The sequence below is a fragment of the Falco biarmicus genome, chromosome 11, assembly GCF_023638135.1.
Source record: "Falco biarmicus isolate bFalBia1 chromosome 11, bFalBia1.pri, whole genome shotgun sequence".
Classification (NCBI taxonomy): Eukaryota; Metazoa; Chordata; class Aves; order Falconiformes; family Falconidae; genus Falco; species Falco biarmicus.
Window position 1 is genome coordinate 31,585,168 of NC_079298.1, and position 15,754 is coordinate 31,600,921.

General features: G+C 38.1%; 1 protein-coding gene across 8 annotated transcripts in view; it reads right to left on the bottom strand.

The window, feature by feature from the left end:
• The window catches only part of RALGPS2 (Ral GEF with PH domain and SH3 binding motif 2), a 127,863-nt gene that overhangs the window by 17,598 nt on the left and 94,511 nt on the right, over positions 1-15,754 (bottom strand). For all 8 annotated transcript variants that reach the window (XM_056355581.1, XM_056355582.1, XM_056355586.1 and 5 more), the window contains 5 exons: positions 15,344-15,481; positions 14,334-14,424; positions 11,595-11,662; positions 10,788-10,923; positions 9,820-9,971 (listed from right to left, as the gene is read on the bottom strand). In XM_056355581.1, coding sequence (XP_056211556.1) covers positions 9,820-9,971; positions 10,788-10,923; positions 11,595-11,662; positions 14,334-14,424; positions 15,344-15,481 — 585 coding nt within the window. The remainder of the gene's footprint in view (positions 1-9,819; positions 9,972-10,787; positions 10,924-11,594; positions 11,663-14,333; positions 14,425-15,343; positions 15,482-15,754) is intronic.

Sequence of the window (15,754 nt, forward strand, 5' to 3'; positions counted from 1 at the left end):
TTTTCAGACACACACACACAAGCCCGAATCAGTGCGCCTGACTTAAGGTTTTCCACCCAGAAACAAAGACTGAAAACGGGAACAAGTTCGCTGTAGTTTTACACAGAAAATCAGCAGGGAACAGTGGTGTCCTAAAGAACAAAGCTAATCTGTACAAAGGTGAGTCTGGATACCCACTGAGTAAACACAGGGTAAAGATGGAGGCAATAAAAATTCACACACAGCAGGGGTAATTCCAGCCAAGAGCTGAACTGAAGCTCTCTCTGTGCAAAATCCAAGAGCAAATACAGGCGAGCAAATGCAACTTAGATGCTTCTTTTGCAAACATTAACTCAACATCCTCTTATTAACATGATCTCTAAGGGACAGTAGATAATTTGGTCTTGGTTTACCCTGAATTTTTCCCTAAAGGAAGGTCCTAACCTAGGTCACTCTAACATTACAATATAAGAGACTTGTATAGTAAAGAAGCTAAGGGACATACATAAAAGTGATGTTCCAGTGGAGATACTCGCTCCTATGCTAGGCATAAAGGTCTGCAAGAATGGGAGTACAATACTCTGCTGGTGACTAATTATTTTCTAGAAGTGCCTACGATTTTAGTAGTTACATTCTCAGATCATCGATCCTCAAGCATTCAACTGCTTAAAAGGTTACAGTAGCAGGTAGCTTGTCCATAAAATAAAAGAACAGTCACTTATACTTCTGTGACTTATACTTCCTCTGTAGCTGTGACAACAATGTATCAAAGAGCACAGTTACTACAGTTGAGTAAGTATTTTTACTTCACATGACTGCACAAATCTAATCTATCAGCAGTCATTCTGGTGCCACAAGACAGGTGAGCAAAAAGTGACTAAAAAAATAATCAGAAGTTCTGTTCAGCACAGTTTACAGCTGACTTGCCTCACGGAAAATTAAGAGAATCTGTAGACTGAATGCCGTAGTCCTACATGCTTCTAAACAAGAATACCACCAGACAGATCATGAAGTATCCCAGGCAAAACTGGAGTAACTAGTTGGAGTAACCTGTCTAGATAGAGCCTGCTGTTACGGTAGAAGTCTTTTCAAAATCCTAGAACAAACATTGGAATTTTCTGGAAGAAACAACTGCCACTTAATGTTTTCAGCAAATCCTACATTAAATCACAGTGAAAAGCTCAATGACTGATTATTTTTTTTTTTTCATCCAAACAAAAACACAGCTGCACTCTCTGTAAGGCAATATACTAAGTCTTTTCAAATAAATAAGTAACATGGTTTGGGGTCCAAGAGACACAATCAGATATAACAGAATTCAGAGACAACTTTAAGCAGGTATTTTTGTAAGACCTCGCAGCTGTCTGTCTTTGAGGAAGACTGTAGTAGAGTATCTTGTAGTAAGATCTTAAAGTACTGTAATCCTTTTAGCAGATGGAATGATGATTAGGAAGGTAGGTTTCAAGTATGATGATATCTCAGGAAAGGGAATCCAGCATCCTGGACAGTTGTGAAGACAAGAGTGAGTTTCTTGAGCCATCTAAACACCAAGGAGCACAAGTGAGGGAATGGCATGACTAGGAAGTGATTAACTGATGCTACTATCAGGTGCACTCGTGTCACCGTAAAGCACAGACTGCATGACTAAGCAAATGTAATAGCCCAGTATGGCAGCTCCTAAACTGTGTCTAAGAAGGCCTGATCCAGACCTGTCCAAACAGAGGGTCTCTCCTATTTGTTTCTATAGGTTATGAATCTACTTATATATTTTGTAATAACTCTGGCTCAAAGGGACCTTAGGAAGTCATCTGGTCCAACATTCTAGTGAGAACAAGCCTAACTTGGTGATCAGATTGCTGAGGGCTTCATCTAGTCATGTTCCTCAAGGAGTCTTGAAAATATAGTCTACAGTCTCTCTGAGCAGCCTGTTACTGTGTTTCACCACCTGCATGTGAAAAATGTTTTCCTTGCAGGTTAATTGAAATTTTCCATGTTGCTACTTGAAGCAGTCTGTGCTGCAAAATGCAGCAGTAATTCCTGTTTACCCTAGTCATCCAGCCAACACTGAAGTTATTAGGGACACTTAGAATCTGATTTATTTCTTTATTACTGCATAAATTTAGCTTTATATTAACAAAAAGTGCAACTTTAGTATGACTGCGGCTCTACTTGAGGCCCACTTGATTGAAACCCACATTAGAATCTCTGAACAGTCCTGTATTAAAGTCATTTTTTAATATTTAAAGTAGGCTGATACATTAAAATTTTATATGAAATGACATTTTGATGGCAACTGAATTAGCTTTGCTAAAAAAGTTATATTTCAAACCCTGTACTAAGTACTCTACAGAAAGATTTAAAAGCTAGTGTTGCTTTCTAAAAATGCAAAACAATCTAGAGCAAAAGAGCTGAAATCTCACATTTCAGAAAGTGATAATCCTTGTTACAGTACCAGTACAGTTACAAAAATTAAATTAACTTGAGGGATTTATAAACAAAGTTTCATTTAAAGAGTTCAAGCTATATAGAAATTGCCAATTACACTTTTAAAAGCAATGTTAATTTGGAAAAAAGTGGGCCAAACATCACAGCTATTGATTTAACATCTATATTGATGCCTACACATGTTTTAAGAAATAGTAACAAAAACCTGGAAAAGGTTGAATTTTAGCATTTGACTAGCCCTCTAACATCTATATAGTGCATCTTGTAATAGGATTTTTTAGATTCTAACAAACTTTAGAAGATTTTTTTTCACAACAAACGTTCTGATACTAAAAAAACCCTCTTTCCCCAAAAGCAAAAGGATATACATTACATCCCTCTCTCCCAAAACAAAACAGAGGTGAAAGGAACTGGTTTTACCTTAATAAAAGTTAGATGTCTAGCCAAATTCTGTTTAAACATTAAGTGCACTATTTGACTATCACCTCAACTGGAAATATTTCATTCAGTCAGTCCTTTAAAAATATATCACCTTCTTAAATTCTTCTCAAGTATGTACTCAATATTTGAGTTTTTCCAACAACCTCAAGTAGGTCTTCAGGTTAAACTTAATAACAAATCCTAAGCAGTATAAGCCTTCTCTATTAAGCAATGTTATACACAAGTTTTGGCTTTATATAAGGAGACACTTGACACAAACCACTATCCTCCTGGTTTTCTGTGCTGCTAATAAAATTTAAAATTTCTTGTACAGGATTAAAACAAAAACAAAACAAAAAAACCCCCAGAGTTGTGTTTATCTTTACTAGATAACATGAAGGCTTTTTCCTATCTTGGGGATAACAGCAATTGGCAATTACTTCTTGTTCGCTGTGCTGATGATTATCTGAGAAGCTTCAGGATTGTTTACATACAACTGTAGTGTTGCAGCTGAATACAGATATGAATTTTCTGGTTTCGTTTGTAGGTGTGCATATACGTATGTCTATGCTACAGCCACACAAGCAGCATGAGGCTGCATTCCTAGTTATGTGATAGGGAATGCCTACACCATTGCATACCCATTCCCCCCTGGTCACGGCATCTACTCATTTCTGAAAGTCTGAGGATATTGAACATTTAACACAGGCTTCCTTTATCCAGAAGTTAGTCCCCAAAGTTAAACAGGTGTTAATATAAACAAACCAACCCCAAAGAGTTTAAAAAGTATTCAGACTCAAAATTCTTTCCCCTTCTCAAATCTGTAGCTGACACTCTCTTGGCTCCAGTCACACAGCCTGACCTGACAGAGCTCGAAATTCTAACGTGAAAACACAAAAAATTGCTCAAGAGGCCTGAACACCAATTGCTGTAGTACAAAAAACCAAACTAACATCATGGAGATGGACTCCATGCCCTGAAAGTTATGTTCTGCCTTGTTGAGTCTATGACCACACTGAAAAACCTCATACGTATTTTAACTAGTTCACTACCATTTAACTATTGTACAGTAAAGTTTAAATAGCTCAACTTTGACTAGCTAGTTAACCAAATAAGAACAGTGTGAAGGCTGGCAAATGAGTCGAGCAATATGATGCCAGAGAACAGGCATTAATTTTTAATACCATCACTGATAATGAGTTCCATTGTGAAAAACTAACCCAAGCAAACAACCAAATGGATAAAGATGAGGAAGAAACAGGGAGGTTGTACAACAGCATTAATCACAAAATACCCATAGTACATGCCTTGGACTGAGCAATACTAATAAGGACTGGGGAAGAAATGGGGTACTAGAATTCCTGTATACCCCTCTCCTCCTCTCAAATGGAGGCCCCTACATGTGCATTTTCAACCTGAAATATTATACAGCTTTTGTATTAACCCTATCACTAATAAAGCAGTAGTTCACAACAGCAAAACAGGGTACCCACATTTAGGGCAGGAGACAGGCATCTATATACCCATTTAAATGGAATATTAAAAAAAGAACCACCAACATATTTCTTCTGCCCGAAACCCTACCATAACTTTGATCTTCTGATGCAGACTGCTGATGACTCAGAGTCCTAAACACCCAAACAACATACTATAGGGTAAGGAATCAAATAAACATTGGCTGTGTATAGTTCTTCCCTACTGTATGGGCTGCCAAAAACCTGAAAGTAAATGCATATACTGTATACCTACACCTATACTTCATTTATTTAAAGAGAAATATAATCCCTTGTAGAATTCAAGTACTTCAAGATGGTGACTTAATAGAGGAATTCATTAAAATGCTGATATTCTTATACGCATTTTATGCCAGTTCAGGTTTGAAAACATACTGTTCTTACAAAGGCACTTTCTTACATTAATCCACAATGATTCAAAATACCCTTCTTTGACTCTGCAGTATTAATTTCTCTGACTGCATTAGAATAAAGGCTCAAGTTATTCTCAAGCAATTGGAGCACACAAATGAAGGCAAATGTTCAAGAGCCATAGTTTTTCCACAGCTTTCATCCATATCATTGTAGGTTTGGAAAAATAAGTGGAAAAAAAGAAATAGTTTGAGAAAGAAAACACTGCAAGTTAGAACAGAAATTGCATCCAACACCACAACAAACATAATCCATTAACATGTTTTCTTTGAGTTTTTAAACACCTAAAATTACATTCTCAATTTCAGCCCAGTATTTCTGTGTTCATACCTCAACATCTATTCTTAAGTGCACCCTTAAAAAGAAAAGCCTCCTAAGCAAACGTACTTTGCATCCCATACATTAAGTGCTGTAAGAGGAAAAAGGCCAAATATATGAAACGAGGTGTCTATTTTACACTGTTCTATTACCTCTAGGATTATTTGGACAATTAGCCATTGTGAACAAATTCAACTTCAGAAAAGAAATTCAGTAACGCAGCTGAGCCAAATTATAAAAAATGTTGGAAATCCCAAACTTCTGAAAACATCAATGAAGCAAGCTGAACATTGCTGCAAAGATACTTAGGAGTACACTTAAGCAAGAAAAGAATACTTTAAAAGTATAAGGATATCAAGGAGTATTAGAAAACCATGCATTCTTAAGAAAAATCTTACGAATAAAAAGGAAGTTTCATGCTATTTGAGTGGAACCACGATCTAGTAAAAACATCTTAATTTATGCTAGTTTTAGGTGAGGAGGTGACAGCAGGGAAATACATGCAGGAGAACAGCTGGTAAGAGTGTGCAGGTGGTTCCTCCAACTCAGCCAAGAGCAATGCTTGGACCCCAGAAGGGCAAACTCACTCTTCTTCTTGAGAGAGTACATACAGTGACCTCACCAAAACAGAGGGACTGCAGAACAAGATGATCTTGTAGCTTTAGGACTTACTGATAGCAAGCACTTGAGGTTCTCAATGAACTTGCACTGCAAAGTAAAAGCATCTGTCCCAGTTTACTTAAAGCAGATATTCTGGATTGTCTGCACAAAACATTTTCAGCAGTATTAATCTGCCTGTATCTTTAGGTATTATCTGTCAAAAGTCTCTCTGCAGTCAACAGAAATAAAGTGGGGTTTTAAGGACACAGGTCATATAACTTCTTTTTAGCCACCCACCTAAGAATGAAGTCAATCATATCCTTGATGATCTTAATTCTCTGTGTAATTATAAAGACCTCCAAATGACTAATTCAAATGCAGCTGTCTAAACTATGAATGTTTAAAACTTAGAAGAGACTATTTCCTCTTGTTACATTCCTGAATTCAAGAAAACATTTCCCATCTGATATTGTATATACGACTGGTCAAGTGTTTCTTTCTTCTAATTAGGATAGCCTTGGCACTGCTGGAGAAACATTTCTCACTTTTGTTCAGATAACAAGCACCTATGTTATAAAGCAAAATGGCAACAGAACCAGATGTACATGTCCCTTACTCCAGCAGAATATACGACCGTCTGCTGAACACAGTCTCATACTTCTAGGAACCAGAACTGTTTTGGCCCAAGTACAAGAACTTTATATAACAGGGGTTATATCTCTAATTTTTTATTGTATTTTAGTTCCAGGTCTTTGCAGAATGCATTGAATGGACACAGTCAGCCTCCAGACCCTGAAATTAAGAAAAGAATCTGATAAAGATCACTGACCATGGCTGTTATGTTACAGACAGGCCTGTTTTCAGGAAATCCCATACCTGGCTCACTTTCTGCCTTGCTGCTGCTTTACAAATCGTTCATTGGAAGGAAAAATACCCACTTAATATATCCTTCTTATCTGAAAGATTAATTACATTGATGTAAAAGTTTTGGTACACTATGCACCATTGCCAGAATGGATCATCAGTCTTTCCCAGCACAACACAATCAAAATTATCCATCATCACCTGAACGTGTGTTTTTAGTTTAGATACACACGCACTGGCTGGATTAACTGCTCAGTGTTAACATGCTTACAGGCAGAACGGTTTCCTCCAGTCATGAATCTCACACCTAGTGATGATGCTCTGACTGACCTCTATCACAGCCTGAAAGCTTCTATCACAGGGGTAACTGAAGAAATCCAAGTGGAAGAGTCCTGATGTATCTGAAGCAGTTGGTGTGTTCAGTGGAAAAAGAAACACTATTCCTCATGAGGAAAGGCTGCCAGAGCTGAGCCTGTTCAGTGTGGGAAAGAGAAGACTGAGAGGGGATCTCATCAACATCTGCAAATATCTTTAGGGCGAGTGTCAAGAGGACGGGCCGGGCTCTTTTCAGTGGTGCCCAGCGACAGGACAAGCGGCAGCAGGCACAAACTGAAACACAGCAAGTTCCTTCTGAATAGGAGGAAGAACTTCTTTATTTGAAGGGTGACAGAGCACTGGAACAGGCTGCCCAGAGAGGCTGCGGAGCTTCCAATGGAGGCACTCAAAACCTGCCTGGATGTGACCCTGTGCAACCTGCTCTGGGTGTACCTGCTTTAGCGGAGGATTGGACTAGATGGTCTCCAGAGGTCCCTTCCAACCCCGACCAGTCTGTGAACTCAGACATGAGGCCTGATAAAAAAATGCATAAATTCACACGCTCTAACGATTCAGATAAGGCATCATAACGATACACCACTACATACAAACATCCTGTAGACCCTCACTACTGTTACATTGCTGCTTTTTGATATTTGATGTAGAGGTGGATTATACCCAGTCCTCCACTATGAAAGGATTGGGAAGGTGTGAACACCTCTGAGCCCTCAAAACCCAAGAGTGATTTTAAGTAGTATTACAGTCATCTTGAAGGTCATATTCAAGGTGCTGACATACCAGAAACACTGTGTATGTTTTGAAGAAGGGTCATTTATCCAAAAAGTTAAGTCCCATATAGGCTTATATCTAAGAAAAGGTAGTCCTGTTTCTAGAGTTACAGGTTTAAATCCACTTTTATGGGCAAGGTAAGGAATAACACTCTTTTCAGTACACACATTCAGAAGAAGTTTTCTTGACCGTCTTTTGAAGTTGTGTTGTAGAATACTGTAAACCTCCTCTCTGCTGCAGTGACTGTACTATTTCCAAATCCTGAGTAAACAGACTACTTCAAACATTATGGAGGAACTTAGCAACTTCAATCAACTTCCCTAAATCCTGCTGAAGCAGCAGTACAGAATGCCAGACAACTTAAATTTCCAAGAATTCTTCAGTAATAGATACTGCAAGCCTCCAGAATTTACTCTCTTCCTCCATATGTACTTCTAGCACCTCTTTTACATCTTTTGTGTAATTGCAAATTTCATAATCAAGAAGTAGCAAAAATAATAATGGTGCTAGACTGTCAAAACAGTGATAAAACTGAAGTATTTGAGTATGGGGAGGCTGGAGGTGGAAAAGAATGGGAGAGGGAAAGTTCTAGCCACAATTGCTGATCTTACACAGATTGCATAAGGTTGTTGTTTTACAAGTGATTTATAAAAGTCTTCTAAAGTGGCAATTCTGTTCCAGCTTGTAAGGATGACTACATCAAGTCCATAAGGTCATGCCTGAGCTAAGCAAGAGAACAGAGTTGAAAAATTCAGAGATGAGACGAAGTAGGAAAAACCCTGTATTCTCCAAAATGTCTAGATGGTGACTGGTTCTTAATTGTACCTCATGAAAAATTGCTTGTCAGCTCTGGCAAACCTTCCCTGCTAGGCTCTAATGGAGGTAAATAAATAATTTACCCTGGAAAAAAGGACCAACTGCAGAGAAGCTTCTTAGATATATAGATAGAAAACATCAGTAAAAAAATTGCACTAGGAAAAGGGTAATGCTACGTCTCAACAAAGGTGACAAAAATTTGATTCTCCTGTACTGTGCAATCCATGAGAAAGCAGTCTGTCTGTATGCTGATGAGAAGTATCACTCCTGCTGGATAATTTGGAAACAGCAAACTTTGCTATAGCAGAGAATTTGTAGAAACAGAGACAAGGCAACGCACATTTAACAGTGGAAGCTGTCTGATGTGAAGAAGTTCAAACTACTTTGGACTAAGCTACTTCCACAGCTTTACTTATTAACGTTGGGGTTTTTTTAATTATTGCCTCCACATATTTGACTTTTTCCACATGAAAAATATATTTAACTTTTGCTCAGAATATAGCCTTCTCCTCAAGAAAATACATGAGCAGCTCCCGAAAACAGAGTAACTTGAAACTGTGTGACCTTGTTTCTCTCCGCGAGGGCTAAAAAAGAAAACTTCTTTTAAAATTAAGTTATCCAAAGAAATGCATAGCACTACAGAAATCTTTCATTACCATAAATGCATAAAAACTGAACACTGTTCAGTTCCATCAAGCTAGTAACTCTGAGAAAAAGGACTGTGATAGAGGTTCCATATTGCAATCCTGGCTGCAGTTAGGGGGATCTGAGAGGCACTGGCCCTGCCCTCCCTTCTCTCCAAGGATCTGTGCACAACAGGGAACAAGAGCAACTGCCATCACATAAGGAACTCAGGAAGCAGAAGTTCTCAAAAGAAGAATACCCTAAATATTTGAAAATAAATAACTTAACAGTATGAAGTAGATTCTGACATTACGTAGTATATGAATGTTAAATTGCTATCTAGCCCTGACTAAAGTGAGGAGTATTTAGAAATTATGCTCTTAAAGATTGTCAGCAATTTACAGTTCTCACTGTCAATTCAATATGGCATTTTAAATTTTTAATTTGGATTGATCTAGGGGGGGGAGACTAGGAAGAAAAAAAAAAAGAAGAAGAGTATCATCAGAGGTTGTATTGGTAAAGAGGGTAAAAATAAATCTTTTTTTTATTATTTATCAGTTCATACTGCATAAATTATGCTGCCCTTCACCTAGATTTCTCGAATTTGTTCTAAAATAGAATTAGTATTTCAGAACAGTACTGCTGCTTGTACAATCACCAACTAATCGTGTTAAAATCTTTATTAAAAGACCATGTACTGCCTGGGTACGTTTACATTTCCTACCTATTGAAATTCCACTAGAAAGGGTGGAGCTCTCTGCCTGCCCTCGGGATGGGACATGAGGCTCCATGACGCTGTCATCCAGTAGGTGCCTTGGTCCTGCGTTGGGGAATGTTGCACTTTTAAATTCAGCCGTATTCATTTTGTGTATGAAACTAGAAATGAACAAGGATAAAACCATTACAATGTTATCTTTGATACATTTCATGAACTGTTGCTTTAACATCCTGAACGACTGCAGTGTATTCCAAATACCAAACTAAATCACAGCTCATCACAAGCAAGTGTGCACAAACTATAGTATCGATAGGAACTGCTAGTCTTAAAACTGCACAGCACTCTTGGAGCGAAGTCAGCAGTACTTTATAAAGTACTTTCAACATCAAAAGGTATTTTTGTCTTACGGTAACGCAACCGAACTTCAGAATTGCATTCTAGCTCATTAAAGGTAAACTTACACAATGTAAGTTAAGAGATTAATTACTGAATAGCTACAATTGTGCATTTTGAAAAGACGACAAGGGAACTGATGATATAATGATCAAGATATTAATTAGGAGTACACCTTTAAAGAAAAAAACCTGAAGCCATTGCTATACAAAGTTACATGAAAGTCTACAAAGGAGGTCTCACTATAAAAATACCAATAAAGTAATTATTTCAGTTTGAATTTGAAAAAATTACACTGGCATTGAGTTGCTGTATGTGATAGTTTTGTAATTCAAAAAGCCTATTTTAGCTAATTCATTAGCTATTCTTATCATGTTAACAGCTGCACAGTCTTCCTACTTTGACTAACTCTCTTTGGTTGGGATACTACCGTTATAGTTCTGAGCTTGCTCTCTTGCCACAAATCGGTCTCCAAGTGAAGTACCGTGCACAAATCATGCTACTTTTTAAAAGCAAAGCTTTTGTATTGAAAGATAATACATCACAAAGCTTAGGGCTTTCAGGTTAAATAAAATGCTGACTTGTATCCCAGACTGTGACACTTCCTATGTCCATGTGGTATCAGGTTCCTAGGCGAAGGGGGTGTTGGTGGTAGCAAGGCTCCTTCAGCCGCAACATTTTTCCGTCCACTTTGTGGAGACGCTCCAACTTCAGAGCCTGGGAACAAAAAAGACATTACGCCCAAGTAACTTTAGAATTACCTTCAGGGTTACCTGCCAGAAAATTGTGGAGGAGTTGCACAAAACTTCCTAACTCAGTTTGTGAGAGAGGGCCTGTAATAAAACTCATTGATGTACTCATATTGATAATTTAAAAACCCATACTTTATGGGTTTTGCACAGGATTAAAAATAAAGATACTTATTTCAAATAGATCAAGTAGTTAAAAGTATTTTGTAAGTCCTGAAGTTTGCTGCATTAGCTATATTGGCATTAAACAGGTCCCACTGATTCTACATTTTGAAACTCCTGCCTTCAACCACTTTTGGCATTGATCAAAAATAATCTACGTTTTTGGAAGCATATTATACCATGAAAAGTTTAGATGAAGGCCCTTCTGTCTAGACGCAACAAAGAATGAATATTTAATAGCTTTTCACCCCAAATGACACTACAAGTTAGTGCCACAATACATACAAGAAACTAAAAAACCAACTCAATTCCTTGGAAGAATTTCTTAACAGATCACCTTTAGACTTTTTATTACAAATACACAGTGTTTATACTTCACACTTCTTTATTAGCCTCAGGCAAATATTTTCCATGCTTGCAACTGAAAAATAATGCATTTGACAACCTCAAGTCTTTGCACATTTATTAAGCATTTACCTACTAAATCTTCTCTGGAAGCAGCAGAGTGGGGGGTGCTGGTCCCTGGTTCTATCTTTAACGAAAGTCTGCATTAAAGAAGCATTAAAAATTACTTTATCAGGAAACAGAAACATATAAAAGTAAGTTTTTGAAAGATTATTTTTTTTAAATTTACAATTGAAGGCTGCCTGTTTCTATAATTGCAAGAAACACTACAAAGTTAATACAAACTGTGCATAGTTATCTTTAGCACGCGTTATTTTCAAACTCTTTATTAAAAAAAAAAGTGGAAAACCCCCTACTACTGCAACAGGGCCCAATATTCAAAAAGTGACATGCTAGGGCATAATGCAGCAAATGAGTTTTTTGCTTTGGTTCATATAGACAGGACAGGTTTGTAATACCATGCTGAAAGAGGACCATACTCAACACCAAAACCTTGGCTACAATACAGAGCCTCTTCTGCACCAGGCACAGCCAGCCACCAGCAGCCAAACAGCTGGTTTGTAAGTCCTAAAGGTCGCTGCATTAGCTATGTTGGCATTGAACAGGTCCCACTGATTCTAGAGGCTGCCATCTTCACCCTCTGTGAGCAAAAGCTCGATGTGACAAAGTCACACTGTGGAAGGAGCAGGGGAAGAGGCCATTGCTCTGCCTTGGCACCACCTTCCAGAGCAAACATCAGCCACACGTAAGCCAGGACCTACACAGCCCGGGGACGGCTAGCAGGTATCAGACACTCAGCAAGAATACCGCCAGCATGAAAAATAGCAAGAATAAAAAGCATACAACTGCTCCCCCTACCTTTACTCAAATAGTTACACTTACTACACTTCACCATTTACATTTTCCTACGAAGTGTACTGGTGTTCCAGGCCAAGTCTTTTGTATTTACTGGTCTAAAAGTCAAAAGCCTTCTTTGGCATTTTGGAAAATACATTATCAACTTGACTGCATCCATAATTCAAGCTTCTTCTACAACAGGCATTTCCAACAGTACCACTAAGATGGCAGACTCCAGGAGCAGAGAACTCCAGGAAGATCAAGCATATCTTGTCCACACAGTTTGCAGAACTGGAATCTTTGAAATTAGCAGAGTTGGAAAAGCATCTACATCATTTTGGGGAGAAAAAGTTTGAAGTTTGACAGCTCTTCTCCCTCCCATCCCCAGACAACTTAGCAATGATTTATTAAATTTTTAAGATTTAATTTTTTAAAATGAAATAAAATCCACTAGGAAGAAAAACATGTATCCAGGTCACAATGGCTGTTCTCTAAATCTTTAGAGATTTAGAGAAGAACCTCCCCTTCTTAGTGGATAAAAAGTAAAATAGTTATTTATAGTAAGAATAGTTCTTCAAAATACACTCCTCCCTCATAAAAAAAACCTAACCAGTTTGGAGACATATAAAATAAATGGGCGTAAAACCAGACTTTCTGAATGGCAGTTATGTTGCTGCATTATGTGCGATTGTCTCCATTCACTTCCCTGCTGTCAAACCAGGGCTTGTACAGGATGAAGACAACGGAGCTCCTTCAGCAATAAAATTTCCACTAGTAGTTTAGTCCTATCTAGTGAAAGCAGAGTAAAGTGGAGCATGGAATTCATGAAAACAATATGTCACTAAGAAGCAGGCACTGCAGTTAATAAACCTAGGTTTGTTTGAGGGGTTTGGGGTTTTTTTTTTAACTCAAACGTTTAACTGCAAAGCTTTTACTCTCAGTGATAAGCAAGCAGTATTTTCAAAATCAAGCTATAGTACATTTCAGCAAAAAAGATAAGCTGGATGCTTGCATATGAACAGGCAGAGAACAATTTACAAATCTTAGAAGGGAAGCCGAGTGTCGAAGCTCTTGTTAACTGTTCTTTGACATAAATGGAAGGGTCCCCATTTGCTGCCTTTTAGTAAATCCCAAGTTAGGGTTATTAAATGGTAAAGTGTATCCATTCCTCTATGTGCATACCCTGCCCACCATTCGAACATAGCTACACAAGCAACCAATACAACACAACCGACCTGACAAACTTCCCGGGTGGGCAGGATGGGAACGGGTGGGGAACGTCCTCAAGCGCACCAGCCAATGGACAAAAACTTTCTTCATATGCAACAGATTTGCTTGAGGTTTTTTTCCTATCCTCAGGGCTTGTTCCTGTCTCTTGCCAGAGATTTCCATTCCCTAGTTTTGCTGGATGCCAAGTCACTTAATACAGTAACAATCTTTTAATTAAGGAAGTGAAACCCTCTGTTTCAAATGGGCGGGGACATAGGTGGACAGTAACTCCCAAAAATCAAGTGTTTACATTTTACACTGTATATAACCTAATCAAAAATATAAATGAAAGTAAAAAATATACATGAAAGTAAAAGCCTTAAGTCACCCTCAGTGAGAATTTGGGACTAGACTCACAGATGACTTAATTCCCATGAAAAATGACATAAGCTATCTTCAATTATGGGATACATCTTATTGACTGAACAGTACTATGTGTGAACCAAAAGTACGGAGCCTTCATTAATGAACACCTGAAGAGGTGTGCAGATCAAATCAGCAGACCTGAAAGCTAGGAGATAAGCCCTCCAGCATGCCGAAAATTGTCTTGAGTACAGGACCTTGCCGGAACCTTACTACTTGCAACTAGTGCATCTGAGATGCATAGTCCCCCGATACAAATGCAATCTTAAAAGCAACAGGCTCTGTATTACAAAAGTTATTTTGTAATGAGCTACAGCCAGTTACAGCATTTCACATACTTACTTGTAATTGTCATCTTCTACAAACTTTTGTAGTTCTTCTATGTACTGAACTGAGTTTAAATATTTTTGGACATGAGGCAACAGAGGAATATCTGGAGAACAGACGACATTCATTATCACTGTACCATTCATTGCTAAGCCAAGTTATTTTCCAGAATCTATTTAAACAGAATCAGATCTCTTGCCTTTTTACATGAGATGGAGGTACAAACTACAGTCCCTACTGATGCTGAGATTTTTGTCCTTCATAGCAATTCCCATGCGTTGAGCTGACACTCCCCACATCATGAAGCCAGGTATGTATCCCCCTAAAACAGCTCTGCTTATCAGAGCACATGTAAGGGAAAAGTGAGAGAGCATCCCTGGCCAAACCGAGGGTCCAAACCTGGAACCTGGAGGTTTGTACCTGAGGACTCCTTCACAGCCCACTTTCTCATTACATTGAGCTTTCAGTGAAGCCACAATCCCATGCTAATTCACATTCCACCATCAAAAACACAGCCTTATGACTTCACTAGAACTTGAAGAGGACTGTGAGGGAGACCATCTTTGAAGAAAAAATACATTATCTGATCTATGAACAGAACTATAAACGTCCAAAAGACAAGCTGAGCGTATTTTATTATCTCTGGTAAAACTACTACTCCAAAAGTAAGCCTACTATTTTTAGAATTCATAGTCATAAAATTATGAAACACAGGGATACAGGTTTATATCGTACTAGTAAAACTACTCAAGTACAATGTATTCCATATTTTTCATCAGAAAATACATACTGCAAAAATGTGTGCAATGTAAGAAAAGGGCAATTTTACTCCATCTTCTCACACTGCCGCTCTGTCATAACCAACAATACCAGAAGGAACTCAGACTTTTGGGCTGAGAGGGTGAGAGCGCGCACTAATGGCATTCAAATGGGTCAGGCCTTACTTACGTTGCATTACAGAAGACAAATATTAAAGCTTTTAAAGTTGTTCCATTTAATACTGCAGTATTTACACACCAGCTTACCATATTCACATGACTGCTGTAAATCTGAGATAATCCGAAGAATGTTGTTCATTAAATTTGTTCTTTGCTCGCTTTCCAGAATGCTCCCTGTTGATGGGTAGGCAGAGTCAATATACGTCAGGTCGGACAGATAAATACCTGAATAAGATTAGAATGAAATTTTTCTTTATTTAGTGTCTCACATTTAGCAGAAAACACTCACAAACAGTTTTGAGGAATTTTGGCTTTCATTGACTAACGTGCATGCAGAATGAGTACAGCATTGACTCTGAAATTTTGTATTTACTTCAGAAATCGCTTTGACAAGACCTCTGAGAGCCTTCGGAGTAAAACAGTAATAATGCTTGGACTTACAGGAAAATAGACCACCATGCCACCCTTGTCTGGGATTGCACTCTCCCCAGTCACTTA